Source organism: Dasypus novemcinctus, chromosome 18, assembly GCF_030445035.2.
Source record: "Dasypus novemcinctus isolate mDasNov1 chromosome 18, mDasNov1.1.hap2, whole genome shotgun sequence".
Lineage (NCBI taxonomy): Eukaryota > Metazoa > Chordata > Mammalia > Cingulata > Dasypodidae > Dasypus > Dasypus novemcinctus.
Genome location: NC_080690.1, coordinates 74,683,928 through 74,710,003, shown reverse-complemented (window position 1 = coordinate 74,710,003; position 26,076 = coordinate 74,683,928). Strand labels below are relative to the sequence as shown.

General features: G+C 41.8%; 1 protein-coding gene and 1 long non-coding RNA gene across 5 annotated transcripts in view; one reads left to right on the top strand and one right to left on the bottom strand.

Annotated features, from left to right (window-relative positions):
- Window positions 1-2,479, top strand: part of LOC131274219 (uncharacterized) — a 92,740-nt gene extending 90,261 nt beyond the window's left edge. Inside the window, exon 2 of the long non-coding RNA XR_009181416.1 lies at window positions 1,227-2,479. This is a non-coding gene — a long non-coding RNA (uncharacterized lncRNA). The remainder of the gene's footprint in view (window positions 1-1,226) is intronic.
- Window positions 2,466-24,879, bottom strand: LOC131272945 (zinc finger protein 350-like). 4 transcript variants are annotated; one of them, XM_071209601.1, is made up of 6 exons: window positions 24,161-24,879; window positions 22,473-23,237; window positions 14,580-14,769; window positions 9,674-9,800; window positions 9,114-9,209; window positions 2,466-4,629 (listed from the first exon to the last, which is right to left on the bottom strand). In XM_071209601.1, the coding sequence occupies exons 3-6, from the start codon at window positions 14,592-14,594 to the stop codon at window positions 3,206-3,208; spliced, it is 1,662 nt and encodes a 553-aa protein (XP_071065702.1). In that variant the 5' UTR covers window positions 14,595-14,769; window positions 22,473-23,237; window positions 24,161-24,879; the 3' UTR covers window positions 2,466-3,205. The 4 variants fall into 4 exon arrangements, with proteins under 4 accessions (XP_071065702.1, XP_071065701.1, XP_071065703.1 ...); XM_071209600.1 differs by having other exon boundaries at window positions 22,473-24,879; XM_071209602.1 differs by having other exon boundaries at window positions 2,466-4,626; window positions 22,473-24,879.
- Between the last annotated feature and the right edge of the window lie 1,197 nt (window positions 24,880-26,076).

Below are 26,076 nucleotides of genomic sequence, written 5' to 3'. Positions count from 1 at the left end.
GAAAAGGATAAAGAGTCACTCACAGAGCAATGAAAGAGAGTTCAAGATATTAGACCCCAAAATACACATTGTTATCTGATGAGAAAGAGGGTAGACCTAAAACAGTAAACTTTTTTTTTTTTTTAGCTGTGCCTCCCCTTTTCCTGGGAATAGAATTTTTTAAAAAAAGATAGATTACATAAATGTTACATAAAAAGTGTAGGAGAGTCCCATATGTCCCGTTCCATACCCTTCCCAGTTTCCCACAGTAACAAATCCTTCATTAGTGTGGTACATTTGTTGTAATTGATGAATACATATTGGAGCATTGCCACTGTGTGAATTATAGTTTATAGTTTAAACTCTCTCCCACACAGTTTTGTAAGTTATGACAGGATATATAATGGCCTGTATACATCACTGCAACATCATTCAGGACAACTCCAATGTCCTGAAAATGACACATTACACCTATTTTTAAAAATATGATCATTTAAATATGATATTTAGGTTACATAAAAAATATAAACTTTTAAGACATCCAGTGCTATCATACAGCTTCTCTTCTCTGTGAGCTCTGACATTTTGCTAAAGATTCTACACATTGAGTGTATCCATCTCATTTCCTTAACACACGATGAGGCAGAATATATTACTAAAAACTGTCATATTTACTGTTGTGCATGAAAGGGTTAAGTCAGCAGGTATGGGGTTTTCAAACGGTGCACACTCCAAAGAAAAACTGGCCCATGACCAGCTCCTGGGACATACTTAAGTCTTGAAATATCCTACCTGGCAAAAATATTTTTGTATACCTGGGGTCTTGGGCTATGCCAGATTGCTTATGCCAGCAATGTGATCTAAAGTGAATGGCTGTATGCCTGGATATTTGAGCCACAGTTCGACCTCTGGTGAGGTGGGAGACCAAGTAGCTAAGGTCAGTTACATGGGTGCTCCATGCCTACATGACTGATCCCCAAGTCGGTCATGATTGGACACCAAGGCTCAGGTGAACTGCCTGGGTTGGCAATATTTTGTCCCTGTTGTCACACGTCATTGCCTAATCAAGTGCTCTGTATGAGGACAACTTGAAGCTTGTGCCTGCTCGCTCCTGGATTCTGCTCTATGCTTCCTTTACCTTTGCTGATTTAATGTTTTTTGGGTGTTTTTTTTAAGATTTCTCCCTTCCTGCAGTTTTGCACTCGCTGTCTGCTCTGTGTCTATTTATTGTGTGCTCGTCTTTTTAGGAGGTGCCGGGAACCAACGTAGGACCTACCCTGTGGGAGGAACCCAATGACTGAGTCACCTCCACCTCTGCTCCCTGCTTGTTGTATCTCCTTGTATCATCTCATTGCTGTCAGCTGTCTTGCTCATCTTTAGATGGCACCGGGAACTGAACCTGGACCTCTTGAGGTAGGACCTCAACTGCTTGAACCACATCTCCTTCCCTAATCAGTATCTTTCCATTGTAATAAACAGTATCTGTGAATATAACAGCTTTTATGAGTTTTGCATACCCTTCAAATGACTCAACAACCCTGAGAGTACTCTTGTGGTCCCTCAACACAACTGCTTTCCTAAAATTTCTTTCCTATATGAATTGGCAAAGATTTTGAAGTCAAGCTCGCTTCAATATAACCTACTAAGAGCCGCAGGGGGAAGCAGATTTGGCTCAACTGATAGAGCATCCATCTACCACATGGAAGGCCCAGGGTTCAAACCCAGGGCCTCCTGACCCATGTGGTGTGCTGGCCCATGGGCAGTGCTGATGCGCACAAGGAGTGTCATGCCACACAAGGGTATCTGTGCGTAGGGGAGCTCCACACACAAGGAGTGCGCCTCATAAGGAGAGCCGCCCCGAGCGAAAAGTGCAGACTGCCCAGGAGTGGCGCTGCACACACGGAGAGCTGACACAGCAAGATGATGCAACAAAAAGAGACACAGATTGCCAGTACTGCTGATAAGAATACAAGCAGGGAAGAGGACTTGGCCCAGTGGTTAGGGCGTCCACCTACCACATAGGAGGTCTGCGGTTCAAACCCTGGGCCTCCTTGACCCATGTAGAGCTGGCCCATGTGCAGTGCTGATGTGCACAAGGAGTGCCCTGCCACGCAGGGGTGTCCCCGCGTAGGGGAGCCCCACGTGCAAGGAGTGCACCCCTTAAGGAGAGCCACCCAGTGCGAAAGAAAGTGCAGCCTGCCCAGGAACGGCGCTGCACACCCGGAGAGCTGACGCAGCAAGATGACACAACAAAAAGAACACAGATTCTGGTGCCGCTGACAACAGAAGCAGACAAAGACGACGCAGCAAATAGACACAGAAACAGACAATTGGGGCGGGGATTGGGGGGAAGGAGAGAAAAATAAATAAACCTTTAAAAAACAATAAAAAAAGAATACAAGCAGACACAGAACACACAGCAAATGGACACAGAGCAGACAACTGGGGGCAGGAGAAAGGGGAGAGAAATAAATAATAAAAAAATCTAAAAAAAAAAAAAGCTGCAGGTATTTAATGAGGCATATCTTCCAATGTTACTTGATTTCCAGGATAATAGAAGCAAAGCAATAATAGCAGTATCACCCCAGTGGGCCACATACACTGAAGTGATAATTGCAATTTTACCTTTTGAAATTCCATTTATTTTTATTGATTCATACTTAGGTTAAATAGAGCTATAATGTTCAAAACCAAAGAATTCAATGGAACCCTTGCACAAAAAAAGTGTGGTAATTACCTAAAAACAAATTAAACCTGAATACAAAGATAAATGTAACTTAACAATATCGTTTCATGTTTCACATGTAGATCTGGAAACTAACTGTATCAAACTGTAATAAGCTTCTCAAATTTGGTTCTATAGAAATGTGCTCTATAATCACAGGACTTTTTTGTTGGTTTTATTTCCTAGGAATTGGTAACCATTTTGTGCTTGATGATAACAAAATAGCAAAAATGTCTGTTCTCAAATGTGCAAGCATTGGGGACTGAAAAAAAAACACACAGATTAAACCCAATGAAAAGAAACTCTTTTCTAAGCTGAATGAACACTGTATGATGGAACTGGGACTAGTCATTTCCTAAGCTACAGAGGGCCGTTTTGACAGTTTGTTCTTTTGAGTACTTGATTACTCTATGTAAATCATAAAGACAAATTTTACTGTGCCACACCCCCCCAAAAAAAACTTTATCACAAGTTTATCCACATTAACGATCAAATTTTTCCCTATGTGTTTCCTGTGACATAAAATAAGACATAATTGATAACTGAAGGCACTAACACATTTACTGCATTCACATCATTTCTCTCTTGTGCAAATTCTCCTGATGGTGCACATCTGGCAACAGGCTGTCCCACAAGGACTACATTCCTGTCAGCCAGGATTGTTAATGATGCTTGGCTCGCCACAGAAGGCAGTTCCATAGTCACTGTTTTCATAGAATTTTCCTCTTTTATGGGATCTCTGACACATAATGCACTGTGATTCCCTGAGGAAGAATTTTCATCCTTAACTGAATCTATACATTTCTCTCTTGCATGAGTTCCTTTGTGTTTAATGAGGCATGACTTACGGGAAAAGGCTTTCCCACAGTCACTGCATCCATAGGGTTTCTCTCCTGTATGGATTCTCTGATGTCTACTGAGTATTGACTTTGTGGAGTAGCCTTTCCCACATTCGCTACATTCATAGGGCTTCTCTCCTGTGTGAGTTCTTTGATGACTAATCAGATTCGACTTCTGAGAGCAGGCTTTTCCACACTCATTGCATACATAGGGAGACTCTCCTGTGTGAAATCGCTGGTGTGCAATGAGGCGTGATTTATGACTGAAGGCTTTCCCACATTCGTTGCATCCATAGGGCTTCTCTCCAGTATGAATTCGCTGATGTATAAGGAGATTACCCTTCTGGATGAAGCCTTTTCCACAATGACTGCATATATATGGTTTCTCTCCTGTATGAATTTTCTGATGGGCAATGAGTTGTGACTTCCTGGAGAAAGCTTTCCCACACTCACTGCATCCATGGGGCTTTACTCCTCTTTCAGTTTGCTGATGCATAGTGAGTTCTGCTTTCTTACTGAAGGCTTTACCACACTTAATGCATTTATATGGTTTCTCTCTTCTATGAGTTCTCAGATGTGCATTGAGCTGAAACTTTCTAGAGAAAGTTTCCTCACATATATTGCATCTGTGAAGTTTCTTTCTTGTATGAGTCCTTTGATGCTTAGTGAGCAGAGACTTTCTCACAAAGGCTTTCCCACATTCCATACATTCATGGTGTTTCTTTCCTTTTTCAGTCTGATGTGTAATGAGTTGTGAATGATTGATGGTGTTTCCATATTTTTTGTATTTAATTCCGGTATAACTTTTCTGTTGCTTAGTATGAAATAATGATTTCTCACATCTATGAAACTCATCAAGGTTCTTCACTGCACTTCTATTCTGGTTAACTAAATATGAATTAGAGTTCAATGTTTTTCCATATATGCTAAGTTTATCATGGCTTTGCTTTAAAGTAACATGATTTCTGCAGACATGAAAAATATTTTCAGATGAGTTATGTTTATGGTCATGGTCTCTTTCCATACTTTTAAGGTTGTTTTGGTTTTCCAAGGGCCACTGCATATGCTCATCAATTTTCCTGACTTCTAGAAAAGATGAAAATAAATTAAAACACAATGAAATGAAAGCAAAACATAGACAAAAATAGTTGCTTGAAGCAATGGTAGCTAATTCCTAATTAATAAAGTTTGGCTGCTTTCCAAATAGAGCCTTCCAAAAATTGGCAAAAAAAAAAAAAATTAAAAAAGAAACAGAAATGTGCTGCACAACACAAGATAAAGTAAGTTAGAAGGACACCTGAATCAGCATAGCAGGAGATGTATCCATTTATCCCACCAATATTTATTAAATGTCTCTTACATAATGGTATTTGGAACACAGGTAAAGAAAGATACATTCTCTGAATTCCACTAGGTAAAAACAAGCAAAAAAAAGAAAAAACAAAAAACAAAAAACAAGACAGTTGCAGACTGTGACAAGTGGTGTAAAGGATAAGATAGTGTGATGAGAGTTGGCCAGTTTTAAATAGGTAATTACCTATGAGAAAGTTGATCCACAACACTACCAAGAATAAGCAACTCCATGTGAAGCAGAAGAAGAAGGGTTCCATCAGATACAACAGCAGAAAAAAGGCCGAGACGGGAAATGTGTGGGCCAGAAATAAAGGCAGCCAGTAGGTCCCAAATGGAAAAAGCTTGGTGGAGGAAGGAAGAGTTGATGTTGAAAAGATAGAGAGAAGTCAGTTCGTGTCCACCCAGTAAAAGGAAGGTGGATTTGATTCTATGACCAGTGGCAGGCCTGAGTTTTGCAAAGGTGGAGTGGCAAGGTCTGATTTATATTTCCAGAAGATTCCTGTATGTGGAAAAACTGATGGCAGAGAGGGAAAAATAAACAAGATACAGAAAACAGGAAATCAGTATAGTAATCCAGGCAAGAGATAATAGTGAACTGGTCTCCACAACAGAGAAGTAGAAAACAGATAAACTTGAGTACATGTAGGAGAAAGAAAAGACAAGATTCAATGATGAAATCGAAATGGGGTGTGAGTGAAAGGGAGGAACGAAAGACATTTCTTAGGTATTTGGCTTATACCTGGGCATCTGTTGGAGAATATTAGAAAGAAAGCTTTGGAATATAGAGAAAACCAGGCGTATACTTTGGAGAATAAACACTTCAAGATCATTATTAGATATCTAAGTGCAGACATGAAAATCCCACTCAGAGAAAGTGATCTGGAGAGAAGTTTGGGAGTTGTCAGTATGGAAATATAATTAAAGAGAGATGACTAGATGAGATCTCTTTGGGAGAGTAAAAAAATAAAAAGAAGAATGGCCCATGCCCAAGTTTTACTCATTCCAACTCTCAGAGCTATAGGAGGTAGCGAGACTCAGATAATAAAGAAGGCCCTTCCAGAAGGAAAAAAAAAAGTGGCTAATGACTGGGAAAACAAGTAGCAGAGGTATTTACTTAGAACAAATTCTGGGAGACAGGTCAGAAAGCAATTTCTCCTCTGTCATCCTACTCCTGAATCTAGTCTCTATTCATTATTCTGTATATTGCCACCAGGTTAATTTTCCTAAAGTGCCAATTGTGCGTTCAGGAAAAACTCCTGTAGTCAATGCTTCAACTTTCTATCTACCTGAGATGTATATTCTAAGAATGATCCATGTGGATTGTTAAATGAAACCAGGGAACCACCTATCCTTCCTCAGGAACAGAGTGCTGCTTAACTGCCACCTTCTTCAATCAGGCTCCATAAATACTGAAACTATACAGACTATAAGAGCTGGCTTTCTCCCATTTCATTCCCCAAACTCTCTTCTTACCAATAATACTACTGGATTCTCCCTGAGCTCTGCATTTATGTCTTGATTGCCATAGATCTGGCACCTATCAATGAAGGGATTCTAATGGATCACATTCCTTATTCTGGATCAAGGAACTTGGCTGTTTAATCTTCCGTTTATCTTAGAACCACCTGTAAAACCATCAGGAAAAATCCAGGTAAAAGGCAAATGTTGCCTAGAGAGAGAGAAGACCCAAACAAAAGCCAACACTTTATCACTATCATCCAGAGTTATAAGCATGGCAAAGTGTATATACTACTTCCATTCCACTAGGTTCCCATTAAATACCATCTACAATGGCCTCTGAGAGCTTGCTGTTTCAGGCCAACCGGCTAAACATTCTCCCACATTCATCTTAAACATTTTTATTTTACATTTCTGTTCCTTGAACTCCATTTATTTTATTCAAAAAAGTCTTATGTGCTTTTTGCTTTGGACTATTAAAAAACAAAAAGCACAACTTTTCTCTGCCCATCTACCCAACCTCACTCAGTAAACTGCTATTTCTGTCAGCTCAAGATTTTAAAGGCATCACAAGTTTGACTCTTCCCACAGCTACTGCTGCTCCCACACAAGACCAAGCTGACATCATCTCTACTGGACTACTGTAATAGCCCCCCAGCTGGCCACCTATCTGTACCCACATCCACCCATATCTATGCTTCAATCTCAGGCTAAACACTCCTTATAACACATGAGCCAGATTGTGTCACTCTTCTGCTCAAAATCATCCAGTAGTTTTCATCTCATTCTGAAAAAATTTCCAAGTCCTTAAAATGGTCTGCCAAGGCCCTACATGACCTAGTGCCTTTCTGACCTCTTTTCCTACCACTCCTCTTGATCATTCTGCTCCGTCACACAGAGTGCCAAGCACATCCTTGCCTCCAGACCTGCCTCTGCCAGGACACTTCCAAGACCTACACGTGGCCAGCTCCTTCCCTGCACTCAGCTATCTGCTCAAATGCCATCTTCTAAGAGCAGGAGGCACTTCTTGAGCATGGTATATAAAGCATCAGGCCCCCCACTGCCTGACACACATTATCCCCCTTTATTGTTCTTCACAATACTTATTATCACCAGAAAAATATACACATTTGTCGATCTGTGTACCTCTTCCAATAAGAATGCACGTTGTTTGAGAACTACTTATCCTCTGCTAGAGCTCCGGAATGTAAAGCAAGGCATATAATGGCACATAATAGGTACTAAAAATACTAGTTGAATGAATGAATGTATGAAGAAATCTCATGTGTAGAGATTGGTTTAAATGAAGCTGATTGAGTTGAGGGAATAGAGAGAAAAGCCTCTGAAAGCAAGACGATACCTTATTTTGGAGGTCCTTAATAGCAGAGAGATTTAAATTTCATATGTTGGTAACAGGGTTAACTAGGACCTGTTAGACTAAGGAAATTAATTCAGGAGCAGAGTTTGAGATGAACCATGAGAAAGATCTAATATCGAAAATACACCTAGAAATGAGAAAAAAAGCACGCATGGCTTTATGGTTGATTCAGGTGGAATCCAAGAATGTGTTTTTTGTTCGCCTGTTTGTTTGATTTTTTATTTGGATGAACTCTGTTTTATTTCAGTTCATCTGGGAGCTATAATTCATTCAGAAACAGACATTACTAATTGCTCTTTCTCCCTGATATTTTATTATGAAAATTTGCAAATATACAGACAAGTTGAAAGAATGATATATCTATATATCCAGCTCCTCAATTATACAGTTGTCATATTTATGCATCCAGAATGAGGAATTTGGACAAGTTCCTTTCTAATTGAAAAATAAGAGGAACAGCAGAGACCTTCAGTAAAAGAGCTCCGAAGATAGGGAAAGTCAAGGAAACTCCAGGGCAGGCAAGATATAGAATGTATAATAGTACAGAAGAACTTAAATAGAGAGAGTGGTGAAAAGGGGTTATTGTGGAAATAAGAGAATTCCAGTTTCTCACACTGAGGATAAAGGAAGGGGCTGTCACAGGGGAGCTGCCCTAGAGACGAATATACTAGTAGAGTGCAGACTAGATAATACTGAAAAAGATGTCAATATGGAAGTCTAAATCAGACTTCCTTCCAAATGAAACTTTCAAGAGAATTGCAATTTGAGAATAGGGAAGAAAATGAGAAATATGACCTTGGGAATGAGAAACATGACAGTAGAAACAAAGAAAACCCAAGGAAGCAGATTAAGTGCACATTTAAAGAGACCAGGTTACCATGTAGACACACATCTAAGGTGGAGCTGGATATTCTGAAGGGAATCAAAATTACCCAGCAAGGCAGGAAGGTACAGTGGTCAGAAGTCAGTGATGGATTCAAAGTTCTCTCTTTAAGAGAGGCGTGGAAGACTGGATTTCCAAAGCAAGGAGAGTGGAAGGAGCAAGCCATGATACTATGGCAGGAGACAAAGAAGGGAAAGATCTACAATTCCTCAAATGGAAAAAAAAAAAAAAAAAAAAACCTAAGCAAAATTAAAACAAGATCCTAGATGAAATAAGTCAGGATCAGATCCAGAGGTGAGACTGGAGGAGTATACTTTCCTCTAAATACCAACATAGGGACAGTAATAACCAGAAGCAATATTTAGGTATCTAGATGCCTACAGAAGTTCTAGAACTTTAAGGTAAGTCTCCCTCAATGCTATTTCAAAGGTATGAGGCCTTCACAAGTCAACTAGCAGTTGACTTCTCTTCTCTTCCATCTGGATGGTTCTCACTCACCTGGAGAGCTCTGACCATGGATTTCTTCCTTTACTGTCCATGGCCTGTCTCCTTTCTCCAACTTGCAGATTCCAACTGGTTTTGTAGCTTGATACCCTGTTCGTGGAAAATTACGGAAATAATTGGACAAATTTATTTGAACGTTGTTAAATGTTACCTTTTACAGCTTGTGCAACTGCACTTTGAAAAAGAAAAGAGCTTTCTCTTAAGCGTAGGGAAAACATTCTCTCTGGGGATCAGAGAGGGGACTAGGAATCTATCACTTATAACATTCAAGTCTTATATAGGGGTCAGCAAAGTATGGCCCAACTCAGAACTAAGAATGGTTTTCACATTTTTAAAGAACTGTAAAAAAAAAAGTGCAAGAAAAATATGTGACAGATATTGTACAGGGCTCATAAAGCCTAAAATATTTACTCTCTAGGACTCCACGGAAAAAGTTGATGACCCCTGGATACTATCATTGAGTACTTCAGAGACCCCCAAAATCATCAGACAATTGAGAAATAAAAGACGCACTGACTGGGCACCCTCAAGTGACACAGGGGAGCTGTCCTCACCCAGTGACACCAGGTTGCTATAGTTCTCCAGCATCACGTTCCGGTACAGGTCCTTCTGAGCAGGGCCCAGCAGCTGCCACTCCTCCCAGGTGAACTGCACAGCCACATCGTCAAATGACAGTGATCCCTGTAGTAATAAATCCTTCTTTAATCTGAGGTGATTGTTCCTATTTGATGATTTTTAAGAGATCTATTCAAATTGTTTCTACTGTGTAGGCTTTCTCTGTGTATGTAAATACACATGGTATATTGTGGAAGTCAGGAAAATCTTACTGAAAACATCCTGCTCCAGTAATTCAGTCATCTATTCATGCAACAATTCAGTTATAAAACAATTATAAAAAGTGGTCATTAAAACATCATGCTGGGCCCACTGGATGGAATGTGGGAGAGTGTGGGCTATGGTGTGGACCACTGGCCATGGGGTGCAGCGATGCCCAGAGATGTACTCACCAGGTGCATTGGATGTGTCATGATGATGGGGGAGAGTGTTACTGTGGGGGGAGTGGTGGGGTGGGGGCGGTGGGGGTTAATGGGGACCTCATATTTTTCAAATGTAATATTTTTTAAAAAATGAATAAAAAAAAAAAATGCTGGGAAGCGGATGTGGCTCAACTGATAGAGCATCCACCTATCATATAGGAGGTCCAGGGTTTGAACCCTGGGCCCCCTGGCTCGTACGGCAAACTGGCCCACGCATAGTGCTGCCGCGCACAAGGAGCACCATGCTACACAGCGGTGTCCCCTGCGCACAAGGAGAACCACCCCGTGCGAAAAAAGTGCAGCCCACCCAGGAGTGGCGCCGCACACATGGAGAGCTGATGCAGCAAGATGATGCAATGAAAAAAGAGACACAGATTCCTGGTGCTGCTGACAAGAATGCAAGTGGACAAGGAAGAACACATAGTGAATGGACACAGAGAGCAGACAACGGGGCGGGGAGGAAGGAGAGAGAAATAAAAAATTAATCTTCAAAAAAAATAACTGAGAGAGAACTCATGAGCTATAGAATTCTGAAATACAAAAGGCAAGACTGAAAAATACAAAAATGAGGTTAACTTACATGAAAGAGTGAGAATGTTGGACCCAGAGCTATTCAGGGTCTCAGAAGGGAACGTAATACCCAAAGATGCAAGGGCAGATAATTTGTCAGAATCAGGAAACCCAACAAACCCAAGTAGGATCAAGAAAAAGAGATCCACTCCTAGACACATGAAACTAAAACTGTAAAGTACCAAAACTTAAAGGGAAATTTCAAAAATATCCAAAGGAAAAAGACAATAAAAATCTAACAAAGGAATAAAAATATAATTTATTGTCAGCTTATGTCTCAACAGCAACAATAGAAGTCAGAAAAAGTGGTAAAATATCTTTAAAGAGCTGAGGAAAAACAACTTTCAATCAAAATCATTGTATTTTTCCATGTACACAGCAACATAACTTGTAAGTACAGAAAATTTTACCTCTTTTTTTCAAAATTTGTATCTTCTTCAAAGAAAGTTTAAGAGGTTATGAGTTTTATTTGTCCATTTGGTCTTTTTTAGTATTATTATAACATTTTCCCTGGAATAATGAAAATACTCTAAAAATGATTGAAGTGATAAATGTACAACTATGTGATTATACTGAATACCATTCATTGTACACTTTGAATGGATTTCTGTTTTATTAATATGTATCAATAAAATTGATTTGTAAAAAAAAAATTACATCTTCTTGTTTCTGTCTCTTTTCTTGGCTAGTATTTCCAAACAATGTGGTGTCTGGGCATCTGTGTCTTGTTAATGACTTTTATGGAGTGTGTTTTTAATGTTTTTTTCATTAGGCTTGATTCTAACTTTCATACTGGTATGTAGTGCATGTTATCACAGTACAGAATTTACATATAAGAAATACATATTGAGGAACATTTATTTTAATCAGGAACATATTCTGAATTTTTATTAAATGCCTTTTAACATTTACGCATGTTAGCAAAAGACTGTAATATTAATCTGTTAACATACTTACAGTGATTTCCAAATGGGAGATCAGGAGGCATATCAAAGAGGTATACAGAAATTTGTGCGGGTGGGTCCCTACTGGTATTTAATGGTCAGGGACCAAGGATGTAATATATCCTGCAAGGTATAGGACAGTCCCACATAAGGAAGACTTTTTATGCTAAAATGTCATTGTACCCACTGCCTCCCTTCCATTGAGAAACACTGGCGTAGTCAATTATATCACTAGAGTTCCTTACATTGAACACCCTTACTTGAATCACCTGCCATGGGCACTGGGCAAGGATGCAGCCTCTTACCTACAGGCACTGGTGCTGCTGGAGACTGAAGGTTGACCTGTGAAAGTTGTAGTTAATACTCTGCTATTCCCAGTTCTTTTCTTCACTGCTTAATTCAGTGTCAAGAGTGAGTGTACTTATTTGGCTAAGTTTAGGCCTCACACCCAAATACAAACATCAGGGAATGTTGAGAACATGTCTTATGTCTCATTTTGGTTTCTCTGACTAGGTGTGGACTCTGACTCTTACGAAAACTCTTGAGGTGGGGAAGTCCCCAAAAATAATCAGGGGATTCAGATTTCGGAAAGCCAAAAATATGAAAAGTGGCCATGATATCTGTAGGCTTTTTCTGAATTCCTCCTAGTCACGGTGATTTTTAAAACGTAATAGGGAAGCAGATATGGCTCAACGGATGGAGTTTCTGCCTACCGTATAGGAGGTCTAGGGTTCGATACCCAGGGCCTCCTGGCCCGTGTAGCGAGCTGGCCCACATGGAGTGCGGTTGTGCGGAAGGAGTGTTGTCCTGCTCAGGGGTGCCCCCTGGGCAAGAAGTGCAGCCCCCGAGCAGAAGAGCAGACTGCCCAGAAGTGGAGCTGCCCACATGGAGAGCTGATGCAGCAAGATGATGCAACAAAAAAGAGACACAGAGAAGAGACAATATGAGATGCAGTAGACAAGGGAGCTGAGGTGGCACAAGAGAATGATCACCTCTCTTCCACTCCAGAAGGTCCCAGGATGGGTTCCCAGAGCCTCCTAAAGAGAACATAACAGACACAGAAGAACACATAGCGAATGGACACAGAGAAGAGACAACTGAGGGGACTGGGGGGGGGATAAGAAAAATAAAATAAAATGCAGTGTTTTGGGAGTGGGTGTAGCTAAAGTAGTTGAGCACCTGTTTCCCACAAACAAGGTCCCAGGTTCAATCCCCAGTACCAACTTAAAAAAAAAGAGGAAAGCAGACGTGGCTCAACTGATCGATCGTCTGTCTACCATACGGGAGGTCCAGAGTTCAAACCCAGGACCTCCTGACCCGTGTGGTAAGCTGGCCCACACGCAGCGCTGCCATGTGCAAGGAGTACCATGCCACGCAGGGGTGTCCCCCATGTAGCGGAGCCCCACGCACAAGTAACATGCCCCGCGCCACCGTGTGAAAAAAGCGCAGCCTGCCCAGGAGTGGCACCACACACATGGAGAGCTGACAAAAACAAAGAGAGACACAGATTCCCGGTGCCACCAAGAATGCAAGAGAACACAGAAGAACACACAGTGAATGGACACGAGAGCAGACAACGGGGGGTGGGGGGGCGGCGGTTAAATAAAACCTTAAAAAAAACAGAAAGAAAAGAAAAAGATGTGGCTCAAGCAGTTGAACACCTGCTTCCACCTGGGAGGTCCCAGGTTCAGTCCCCAGTGCCTCCTAAAAACAAAAATAAACAACAAGCAAACAAATGAAAAAACCAACTCAGGGGAGCCAATGTGGCTCAGTAGTTGAGTATCGGCTTCCCACATATGAGGTCCTGTATAATCCCCGACCCCATACCTCAAAAAAAAAGAAAAGAAAAAAGTAGTGTGTGACTGGATTACTGTTTTCTAATATTTTGTTTAGCATCTTTATACTGTCATTCATAAATGAAATTAGTTCACTTCTTTTTTCTGCCTTATCTTTAAATTCTGGCGACAATATTCTTATATTTTTTATGTCATAATTAAACATGAAAGACACCAAAAGGTGAAATATGAGGAGTGCGTAAAGTGAAATGCCAAGACAATCAAAAAAAAAAAATAAGCCCAGAAAAAAAGATAATCCTATGTAAAGAAAACAAAATTAATAGAAAACAAATTAATATTCTCAGATAAATTCAGGACTATATTTCATCCATTAAACAAGAAGAGGATACCATGGGAAAGCAATCAGAGACTACAAAAGAGCCTTCAGAAATTAAAAAGAATTAATTCCCTATATCTCCTTTTAAATTTCTAAATTACTTTGCTGAGAAATGTATATTAAAGGGTGAAAATGCTCAGAGAATAAGAATCAGGTAAATCACTGTAAGAATTGCTGGGTATTAAAGAAAAAACCTGCTTTTGACTTCTCTATCTGGCTAGTACAGAGAAACGGATTAAATTTACCTCAAACAACCTCAAACTGACTGGATAATGGGCAGCACAGGACAGTGATCTCTGAGAAAAAGAGAAGTGCCACCAGTGGGCAGTTCAGGGAGAAGGAACCCAAACAGCCTAGAGCTAAGAGCTCAAAGTTCAGGTAGCCCAAGTAAGCTAAAGTTCCCAGGGCAGAGCATGAGAGAGGAGAATGCTTCATAGGGAGAGCTCTGCAGAAGAACCCTTAGGTCTTCAGCAGAGCCTGCGTGTGTGAGAAGACCACTGAGGCCAGGGAATTTCTGGGGTGCCAGGAGTGTCCTGTTATTCCTGGGCCCCCAGATCACACCTGACAGTCTGTGCTCATGAAATGACTCAGGGTGGGCCTGGCCTGAGTTTTAGGTTGGGGGCTGGCCATGCTAAAAATGTCTATTTCCCAGTGAATCAAATCAATTCTTATGAGCTTGCACAAACACAACAGGACAGCAAAAGGGGAAATAAATGTATAAATATGTGAAAACTCACTTGGGCCTTGGTCATCTTGTGCTCTTTGAAAATGGCCAGTAACTGGGATTTGTCTTTCGACTCTTCTAGATCGGCCCTGAAGTTCTGGTCAGAGTTCTCAGGTCCCAGATCTCAGTCACGGGTATTTCCAGAAATGATGACTCCCCTGCTCCTGGAAAATCTCTCTCCTTGCTTCCCTTGATCCTAAGGGCTGAAAAGCAAATTCACTTTATTTTTTTTTAAGATTTACTTATTTCTTTATTTCCCCATCCCCATCCCACCCCATTGTCTGCTCTCTGTGTCCATTTGCCTGTGCAATCTTCTGTGTCTGCTTGTCCTCTCTTTAGGCGGCACTGGGAACCGATCCTGGGACCTTGCCACCTTGCGCCATCTCAGCTCCCTGGTCTGCTGTTGTCTCTTATTGTCTCTCCTCTGTGTCTCTTTTTGTTGCATCATCTTGCTACACCAGCTCTCTGCTCGGGCCAGCTCACCATGTAGGCCAGCTTGCCTTCACCAGGAGTCCCCAAGAATCGAACCCTGTACCTCCCATATGGTAGACAGGAGCCCAATCGCCAACTGCTTGAACCAGATCCACTTCCCCAAATTCACTTTAAGCAGTGCATTCCCTGGGGCCTCCAACCTTGTCGGAGTTGCAGGTAGCATATGGCCACAATGCACACAGTGGACTTCTGGAAACAGTACTTAGAACACTCAGTACACACACAGTGTGTACTTCTATACACACAGGGCTGCAAAAGTAGCAGGCCTTGCCATGAAATTTCTGTATAGCGAAGAATTAACTTTACCCAAAAAAGGTCTGGCCTTTGTCTCAGCTTCTGGGTGCCATTTTTATTCACATTTGGCACCCTAAAACACAACTGATAGTTTACATGACTGATTTGACTCAGGGTGTGGCCAGCAACAAGGCAGAGTGGGGCCTGGTCATGCCGGAAACCCCAACAATAGGATCAGAGGCTTGGGGCTCTGAGCCACATGACAGCAGCTGTGAAGAGGGAAGGGGGACTAGAGACTAAGCTCAACATTCAGCCACCATGGCTAATGACTCAATTAAACCTATGTGATGGAGCCCCAACAAAAACTCTGGAGACAAAGCTCCTGTGAACTTCCCTGGTTAGCAGGATTCCTTGAGTCTTGCCACATGTCTTGGCTGGGAGGGTGTGATCCGTCCTCACTCTGACTCCAAGGACAAGAAAAGCTTCCCACCAGGATCCCTCCCAGATCTTGCCCTATGTGTCTCTCTTTTGTCTGGTTCTTATTTGTATCCTTTTATTTATGATAAAATTATGATCCTACAATAGCACTTTGCTGAGTTCTGTGAGTTGTTCTGGTGAATAATAAAACCTGAGGAGGCGGTGGGAATCCCTGAATTTGTAGCTAGTTGGTTTTAAGGGAGGGCAGTCCTGGGAATTCCCAAACTTGTGGCTGGCATCTGAAGTGTGAGGGCAGTCTCCTGGAAGACTATGCCCTTCACCTAAGAAGTCTGCCTTAATTCCAGGGAGTCAGAAGTCACTGTGTTCCAAAGCATTAGAACAATGAAAGAGGAGGGCCAAGAAGGACTCTTAAGATAAGGTTTTAAACTCAGCAGGGTTATCTTAAGGTTTTGCTTCCATTCCTTGTGGCTAAAATCTTTCCAAGACAATTTCTTAGTAGCTTTCCTAAATCCCCAAACCCATAAAGCCCTGCAACAATTGTTCTTTGACCTCCATGTATATGCATTTCCTTTCTGTTTCTAACTGTGGGGTAATTTCACTCAGAGCACCAAGAATAATAACAGATCTATGTTCTTAAAGCAGCAGCCCAAGAGAAAAGGTATGAAACTTGGATGCAGGATTATTCATGTGCAACTGGATGTGAACACAGTATCTGAGCCACATCCAAATTTCAATACTCTCTGTCCTTGAGCGCTCATGGCCCAAGAAATGACAGCATTTCCCACTGACTTTTAACAATTATTCACACTTGATTCAATGGAATAACTCCTGTTTTATCCTGGAAGGGACAAAATCCTTTCCAGAATATACATAATAGCATATATAAAGCTCTATAGAGAAAAATAGGCCATAGAAGAAATTTTCACATATTTCAAAGATCAATATTAAAAGGAGGGAAGCAGATGTGGCTCAAGTGATAAGGCCTCCACCTACCACATGGGAGGACCTGGGTTCGATCCCTGGGGCCTCCTGCTAAAAAAGAAGAGAAAGCCTGTCTGTATGGTGAGTCAGTGCCCCCATGCCAAGTCAAGTGCACATGCTGTGAGCCAAGTGCCCACACGGCAAGCTGAGTGCCCATGTGAGTGCCCGTGTGGTGAGCCAGTGCCCATACGGCGAGTCAGTGGCTGCGTGAGTGCCCATGTGGTGAGCCAAGTGCCCGCATGGTGAGCTAGTGCCCGCACAGCAAGCTGAGTGACCACGCAGAAAGCTGAGTGCCCACATGGTGAGCCAGCGCCTGTGCAAGTGAGTCATGCAGCAAGATGATGATGCAACAAAAGAGAGACGGAGAGGACAGTCAAGGTGAAGCGCAGGAGAGACCGAGAACTGAGGTAGCACAATTGACAGGGAACCTCTCTCCACATTAGAGGTCCCCAGGATTGAATCCTGGTGAATCCTAGAGGAGAAAGATGAAAAGACAAAAAGACAAATAGATACAGAAGATCACAAAGCAAAAGGATACAGACAGCAAAAACAGCAGGGCAAGGGAGGAGGAAGGGGGAGGGGAAGGGGGAAAAAGAAATGTTTTTTAAAATTTCCTAAAAAAAAACTAAAAGAAGCTTGTTCACTGATCACAATGAAATGAAATTACAAATCATGTTAGAGAAAAATGCAACAGATTGAAATAGAAACAAAAACCTGTATATCTAGAAATTTTCAAAAACACTTAAAAGGGAAGCAGATGTGGCTCAAGTGATTACTCTCCTGTCTACCGTACAGGAGGTCCAGGATTCCATTCCCAGGGCCTCCTGGTGAAGGGAGGTAGTGCACGAGATTAAGCACCTCTCTCCCATTCCAGAAGGTCCCAGAATTGGTTCCTAAAAGAGCAGACAAGCAGACATAGAACAGCACACAGTGAATGGACAGAGAGAGCAGATAGCAAGTGCAAAATGAGGGGGGAGAAACAAAAAAATAAATCTTAAAAAAAAAATTTGAAAAATGCTTAAAAAGACAACAAAAATGAAAATTCTGAATTATGTAATACTAAATGGCAATGAAAAAAACAATATATCAGAATTTGTTATACTGGAATATGAGAAGGGAAAATAACTTAAATATTTATTAGAAATGATAAATGTGAGAGAGTGTGGCTCAAGAAGTTGGGTGCCCACCTCCCACATGGGAGGACCTGGGTCAGGTTCCCAGTGTCTCCTAAAGAAGATGGGTAGATGCAGCAATGAGCAGATGCGCAACCAGCAGATGCTGCTACCGTTGCAACCACTGTAACTGCCGCAACCAGCAGGGAGCAGAAGTGGCTCAAGCAGTTGGGCACTTGCCTCTCACAAAGGAGGCCCAGGGTTCAGTTTCTGGTGCCTCCTAAAGAAGACGAGCAGACAATGAGCAGACAGATGAAGGAACCATCTTGGGGGGGGGGGGGGGGGGAATAAAAATTAAAAAAAAAAAAAAAGTGAACCCCCTACAGAAGAAAAGAAAGCAAAAATTAATGCAGAGGGACTTTGTTGAACATGACTGAAAAAGCTGAACAAAAGTTAACCTGGAGTCATCAGCAAGCCTAAGAAATACTGAAAAATTACTGGACTGAGATCTGGGAAAAAATCAGATTCAGAGAAGTGAGACTTTCATTTGTGCTTCTTTTCCCATTGGGTGTCTACCAATAACAGAAGAATTGAGTTAGAGCCTGAGCTGTGATTGTGCCACACTCACAGGGTTAAAGGAATGTATGTTAAGAGTCCAAGATATGCCAAAGGGAGGGGTTCTAGAAACATCAGTCCTTTGGCTTGACTTACTAAGACAATCACTGCATGAGCCAGAGAAGTCTCAATCCCTAAAACTGGGTTACTGTGAACCTGGACTGGTAGGACTCAAGCACATGGGAGAAACAAAAGAAAATAAAATCTCTGTGGGAAGATAAAATCACCTTTTGCTTCTCATTATTTCTACATACAAAACACAAGAATACATAAAGATTGAAAGGATGGTAAAAGATATAATATGAAAACATTAAGCAAAAGAAAGAGTATGGTGAGGAAAAAATAACAGGGTAGAGGTATGCTTCGTAAGGATAAAACATTCTCACTAGGACCATCTAACAATTAATTATATAAACTTAAAATACATAAAGCCAAAAGTCACAATGGGAAATTGGAAATTCACATTTGTAGTAGGAAATTTTAATGTAACTTTCTTATTTACTGATAGAATAAGCAAACAAAACTTAATTATAAAGAATATGTTCACTATATGATCAGCAAACACGACTTAAGAGCCACGAATAGAGTTTGGCACCCATCAACAAGATATATCTACCTATACACAAACATTTTTCCCCAAATATATATATGCAAAACTTCCCCAAATACTGACCATATGTTTGGCCAGAAGGAAAGTCACAACTCATTTTAAAGGACTGAAACCATAAAGGGCATGTTCAATTGTCATGCAATTAAGCTAGAAATCAATAACAAACACAAAACTGCGAAATTTCCATATGTTTAAAAATTATTAATTACATTAAGTAACCAAGAAGTCAAAGAAAAAAAATGGAAATTAGAAAATTCTTGGGAAACGGACTTTGGCCCAGTGGTTAGGGCGTCCGTCTACCATATGGGAGGTCCGCGGTTCAGACCCCGGGCCTCCTTGACCCGTGTGGAGCTGGCCCATGCGCAGTGCTGATGCGCGCAAGGAGTGCCGTGCCACGCAAGGGTGTCCCCCGCGTGGGGGAGCCCCACGCGCAAGGAGTGCGCCTGTGAGGAAAGCCGCCCAGCGTGAAAAGAAAGAGCAGCCTGCCCAGGAATGGTGCCGCCCACACTTCCCGTGCCGCTGACGACAACAGAAGCCGACAAAGAAACAAGACGCAGCAAATTGACACCAAGAACAGACAACCGGGGGAGGGGGAGAAATTAAATAAAATAAATAAATCTTTAAAAAAAAAAAAAAAAAAAAAAAAAAAAATTCTTTAAATTGAATGTGATAGGCAGAATTTTAAGATTACCACTTCCTTGTATAATTGCCTCCCCTTTTGGAAGTGAACCCTTGCCCAGTTCAGCCTCCAAATGAGAATGCAGCCTGGCTAACACTGTCATCACAGCCTTGTAAAACTCTTAACAGAAGACCAAACTAAGTCACGACCAAACCTCTGACCTAGAGAAACTGTGAAATAATAAATGTGTGTTGTTTTAAACTGTTGTCTGTGCTTATTTGTTACACAGCAATAGAAAACAAATACATTGAATGATATAGAAAATATTACATATGAAACTTGTGAGGAACAGATAAAGCTGTACAAAGAGAAACATTTATATGCTGGCATATTAAAAAAAAAAAAATTAGATGCATTAGTTTACCTAATTTCACAACATCCCTGAGAAAGACTTGCGCCAATTATATGACAAATGGGTAGACTCACTATTAAAAAATAGGTTTGTTCCTGCCACTTAGTTGAGCCAAAATTATATGAAGAAATAACTGCTCATCTGAAAAACAAAGGAATCCACTAAAACTTTCAGTATTCAAAAGCAATGAACTGCCCTTTTACAGTACAAAATTCAGAAACAAGGAAATTTTTTTTAAAGGCAAAAACATATAAACCACATAGGAAGAAATGTAACCAACATGTCTGGGTCATACATAAAAGGCAAAATAAATCTTGGGGTGGGGATGAGACAATTTGGGTAATCAGAGAATCATAATGTGTTACTGAAAAGTACAATCCAAAATACCATATAAGTCAATTCTATCCAATTTAAAGCATATATTTAATGTGACTCTAGTCACCATGTTACTGGTTTAACCACCTGATGTGATACCACTGCAGCCAGTAAGAAAACATAAAATATTGCATACTAAAAAAATAATACTGTGGAACTATGTTTGTGATGAGAAATGAATTGATAAAATCAAATGAAACCTATGTTTATACCAATTATCCCAAATGTGACAGTAGCATAAAAAGATAAATAAATAAATAAATATAGGGAAACGGACTTGGCCCAGTGGTTAGGGCATCTGTCTACCACATGGAAGGTCCGCGGTTCAAACCCCGGGCCTCCTTGACCCGCGTCAGTAGGCCCATGCACAGTGCTGATGCGCGCAAAGAGTGCCGTACCACGCAGGGGTGTCCCCCGCATAGGGGAGCCCCACGTGCAAGGAGTGCGCCCCGTAAGGAGAGCCACCCAGCACGAAAGAAAGTGCAGCCTGCCCAGGAATGGCACCGCCCACACTTCCCATGCTGCTGGCGACAACAGAAGTGGACAAAAGAAACAAGACGCAGCAAATAGACACAGAGAACAGAACCAGGGGAGGCGGGGGAATTAAAATAAATAAATAAATCTTTAAAAAATAATAATAATAATAAAGTTTTCATTGCTGACCAGAAATTAGTGGAATAGAGACACTTTAACTTGTGTCAAAATGAATCTGAAAGGTAATGTCAAAGAAAAAGCCACAGCAAACATGGAGGGAAGAAGAAAAAACTCATCTTTAATAGTAAGCATGTCAGCAGTTCTTACTATTTTAGTTTCAGGAAGACAATGCTAAGAGTGATGACAAGAAAGACAAAACAGCTGGATTTAGATCAGCTCAGGGAATGTATCTGTGGCAGTGTGAATCTGGTGAATCAGCAAAAGAAAAAGATTAAAAGATTGTTTTTGAACTAATCCATTCCAGTGGGTGTGGGGCCTTCAGACTGGACTACGTCAATGAGGCCTAAGTCAGCTTGGGTGTCTGCCCTCTTGCTGGGTCTGATATAAACAGAAACACACAGGGAATGGGAGCTGCCATTTTTGATCCTGCAAGGTGAGAGAAAGGACTGTACAGGTTCACCAATAGCTGAGCTCAAGGAAAGAAAGAAGCCCTGACTCGCTCAAAGAACTGGGGCCCAGGGAGAGATTAGCCATATGCCTGATAGCTCACAGGTGAACTCTGGAAGAAAGCAGACCTTGAGAGAGGGGGTCTTGTAAGAGGCAAGCCCTATGCATGGTTCACACAAATGAGCTCTGAGAAACAGTAGATTCTGGAGGGGAAGACAAAGATCTCCCACCTTGCTTCGTGGCAGGGCAGCATTCCAGGATCAACAGTAGCTGACTTTGGTGAGAAAGCATCTCTCTTGATGCCTTGACTTGGACATTTCATGGCCTTGGAACTGTAAGCTTTTACCCCAAATAAAAAAGCCGACCCATTTCTGGTACTTTGCATGCGCAGTCCTTTGGCAAACTAAGGCAGCAGCCTTCAGCAAGTCTGTTCCAGTAGTCAAGATTGGAGCCTCACCCCATCCACCCTCCAGAACCCCAGCCTCCTCAAGCTTCTCAAATACAGACACACACTAGACTCCCAGGAAAAAAAGAAGAAAAAAAACCTGACTTCAAAATAAAACTGAAAGTTACCCCAATGACCCTTTTTCACTGACAAACCTTATTATTCTGACTTCTCTTTACCTGACAGTTAATCACGAACCTGGTGGAAGAACACCGTTCACTGATACATATTTTCCACCGCATTTTAAAATCACTGAGCACCACAAGCAGAGTTACTCACAGAGTATTGGTGACACCAAACCCGACAGTTGGAGCCTCCAGCGATAATAGATCTTGGCCCTCAATCATTGACCGCTAAGGGGCCCATCCCTAAAGCCCGGATTCCCAGTGAATGCAGCAAAGGAAACCCCTGCAACGCGGTCTCTCACACCCACAGCTCCGTATCCCGAACCCACGCCGAGAACCCGACTCACCTGACCCTCTCAAGACTCTCCTGGTAGCTACTTTCAACGTTGAATACACTTTCAAAACGGATTCGGACTTCCTTTCTCCATCGGAAGCCCTCCGCGGCGGCCGCTGGAAACGCTTTTGGGGCCTGGACTACGGCGTCCGACGCGGGTCGCGTAGAGTTTCCGGAAGTCCGACTTCAAGACTAGGCTACGCCGTACTCGGCCTTTCTGACGTGCGGCCATCAACGGCAGCTACGGCTCAGGCCGGTAGGGGAAAATGTAAATCACTTTTGGGCACCCCACTGCCTTCCTTTTCCGGTTGCAAGAGACGGCCAGTGGCGTTGTGCTATGTTTTCAGAGGCCGGAGCCTTTCCAAACCCAACAGGGTGTGGGCTGCTTGCTGTTGAGCCGGCTGGGAAAGAAAGAAAAAAAAGATGGCAGCGCCCTCTGTGCACATGACTGCACTAAGAAGGCGTATCATGGGCCCGGCCATCTTAGAGGAAGTCCGGTATCCGTACGGGTGGAGAAGAGCCTGGAGAACTTCTGCTAGAGGCGTCTATGGGGAACCAGCAAGGTAGAAGGTAGAAACCGAGACGTTAGTGGACAAGCGGAGGTCACGCGGTGACCCAAAGCACTGATCATTTCGATTCCTTGTCAAGCTTTGGAATGAGACGCGGAGGGTGGGAAAATGGGTAAGGCCGGTCTAGGGAGGATGGTCAGAGACTGTTGAGGCTGAGCCAGCGGCTGGGCTCAGTGTAGCTCGGTGCCTTCATGAGCCTGGAAACTTAGCTACATTAGGAGGGAAAGGAAAGGGGTGAGGCTTCATATATATGCGAATATTTCCTTAAGAAAAGAAAGGTGACTAAAGTGATTAAATAATGAGATAATGCTCTTGACCTGCTTGGCATCGTTCTCAAATTTTTAAAAATAAACACTTAAGAAATATTAGTTTGCAGGCGAGGTGGGCTGGGGTATTAGAGAATATAGTCTACCGTCTTCTTGGAGGGCAACGTGGAATTAGCGCTCCAATTTAACTTTTTCATTCTCTTCAATCCAGCGATTCCAGTTCTAATCATTAGTTTTAAATTTTTCTATTAACCACAACAATTTTGATAATTAAAATAATATTAGGAAAAATATATATTAGGGATAGTTTGAATGTACATCCATAGGTTAAGGATTTGTTAAGGCACATTCCCTTAATAGGTCATTATATAGCCATTAAAAAGTCAATATATATGGGGACCTCATTTTTTGAATGTAATATTAAAAAAATGAGTAAAGACAAAAAAAGTCAATATAATTATCAGTATTAATCAAAATAAAAGTGTTATTGAGAGGATGAGAAATGGACCTACAGAAGAGCATTTATATTTTCCTCTTTTTAGGAGAAAAATTGATGAACATGCATGTCAAAATTCTGGATAAGTTAAAACCTTTAATTTTTATTATTTGTGGAGTTTGGCCTTGGGGTTCTTCACTAAGTATACACCCACTCAATTCTAATTAAAAGATTTCATATTGGGAAGTGAGTGTGGCTCAACCAGTTGGGTGCTCGCCTACCACATGGGAGGTCCCAGATTTCGGTCCCAGTGCCTCCTAAAAAGAAGACGAGCACATGCCACCACCCTGCAGCAATGAGCAGATGCCACAGGTCAACAAATGCCACTGCCCAGAAGGAGCTGATGTGACTCAGGCTATTGTGCACTTGCCTCTCATGTGGGAGGTCCCAGGTTCAGTTCCTGGTGCATCCTGGAGGAGGTGAGCAAACAATGAGCAGAAAGACGGGAGAACCACTGGGGGAGAAGGGATAAATTTTTAAAAAGGTAAATAAATTAAAAATCTTAAAAAAAAAAAAAAAGTATTAGTCTGACAAAGGGGTGCCGGTGCAAAATATCAGAAATCTGTTGGCTTTCATAAAGGGTATCTATTTGGGGCAAAAGCTTACAGTCCCAAGGCCGTGGAAAGTTCAACTCAGGGTACTTTCTCAGGAAGCAGATGTGGCTCAAGCAATTGGGCTCCTGCCTACTATATGGGAGGTCCACGGTTCAGTTCCAGTGCCTCCTAAAGAAGGCAGCAAGCCGGCATGACAGGAAGGCATGGCAAGCTGACAAGATGATGCAAAAGAGACACAAGAAGAAAATCATAGTAAGACAAAACAAAGCAGGGAGCAGAGGGTCCCTATGCCTCCTAAAGAGGATGAGCAGGACGGTGAGCTGGTGTGACAAGATGATGCAATAAGAGACACGAGGGAAAACATAATGAGAGACACAACAACAAAGGAGGGAAACAGGTGGCTTAAGCAATTAGGCACCTCCCTCCCACATCAGAGGTCCTGGTTCCATTTCTGGTGCCTCCTAAAGAAACAAGATGAACAGACACAGCAAGTGGAAACAATGAGGGGGTGGGGAGAGAGAAATAAATATATATATTTTAAAAAGTTACTTTCTCACCAAAGTCAGCTGCCAAGTGTTGAAGCAAGACAGCAGGCAATCTCCACCAGGTTTCAGCCTTCTGCTCTGGGCTTCCTCTTCCTCTCAAGGCTCCATGGGCCCAGTTTCTTCCCACTCTCAGCTGCAGGCTGGCATAGGGCTGGTCTCAGGGCTTCCTGTCAGTCTTGGCTCTCTTCCCAAGGTCAGCTGGCAGCTATCAGGCCAATGGCTCATCTCTCTTTGGCATGCCGTTTTGAGTGAGTGACCATTTACATCAGCCCACCTAGGGGGCGGAGACTCAACCTGAGTTAGCCTTACTGACATGGCCCAATCAAAAGACCTAAACTGATTGTATCAAATAAACTTAATCAGAGACCCCTCACTGAATTTAACACACCAAAGGGTATTACACCCAGAGGAACAGTTTGGTTTATAAACATAATTTTTCTCTTTTTGGGATTCATAAATAATCTCAAACTCTCACAGGTATTTATTAACATAGTGTAACCCAGGATTAAGAATTAATAACTATGTTTACAAAATTATTATATAGATGCCTTTATATTACTAATAGTAAAAATTAATACCTGAAATTACTGAAGCTAGCTAGAGTGGTCTCATCCCTGTGTACACTTGCTATTGTGATGGTAACCACTCCATCCTCCTGCTAAATATCCATACGGAAAACCTTGTGACTGACCTCTCTACTCTGTCCCAGAACCCTGATCTCCAATAAAGATTGTAACTTTGTGACTCACCCTGATTTGGTGCCCACTCCCATCCTGCTCAGCCCCTTAATGTTAATTAATGAAGGAACCTGTGCCAGCTCCACCCCAGTTATTCATTAGCATCCTGCTGTTATATCAAAATTAATGCAGCTCCAGGAGGCAATTTTTGGTGACTGATGTTGGTTTGTGCAAACAAAGAAATCTTTCTTTGATGCCCCACTGCCTCAGAAATTAGTCTTTATAGCGCATCAGGAGAAAAGAACCCACTTTTGCTCAGTACCAATAGCATTCCCACCTGTAGCAGTTTGATGTTATTGATGAATTCCAAAAAGAAATATTGGATTATATTTGTAAACTGATCTCTTCTTCTCAGCATATTAGATAATATTTGATTCATAGGTTTGCTTGATTAAGTAATCATGAAAACCTCTTGTGCCAGTAGGGCGTTGAGTCCCCACCCACCAAAGG

What these genes read in the sequence shown, in the direction of transcription:
- LOC131272945 (XM_071209600.1), bottom strand. An exon ending in TAGCAACCTGGTGTCACTGG is followed by an intron (nt 9,210 to 9,673) that starts GTGAGGACAGCT and finishes TTCCACGAACAG; the next exon opens with GGTATCAAGCTACAAAACCA. An exon ending in CCATGGTCAGAGCTCTCCAG is followed by an intron (nt 4,630 to 9,113) that starts GTGAGTGAGAAC and finishes CATCTTTTCTAG; the next exon opens with AAGTCAGGAAAATTGATGAG.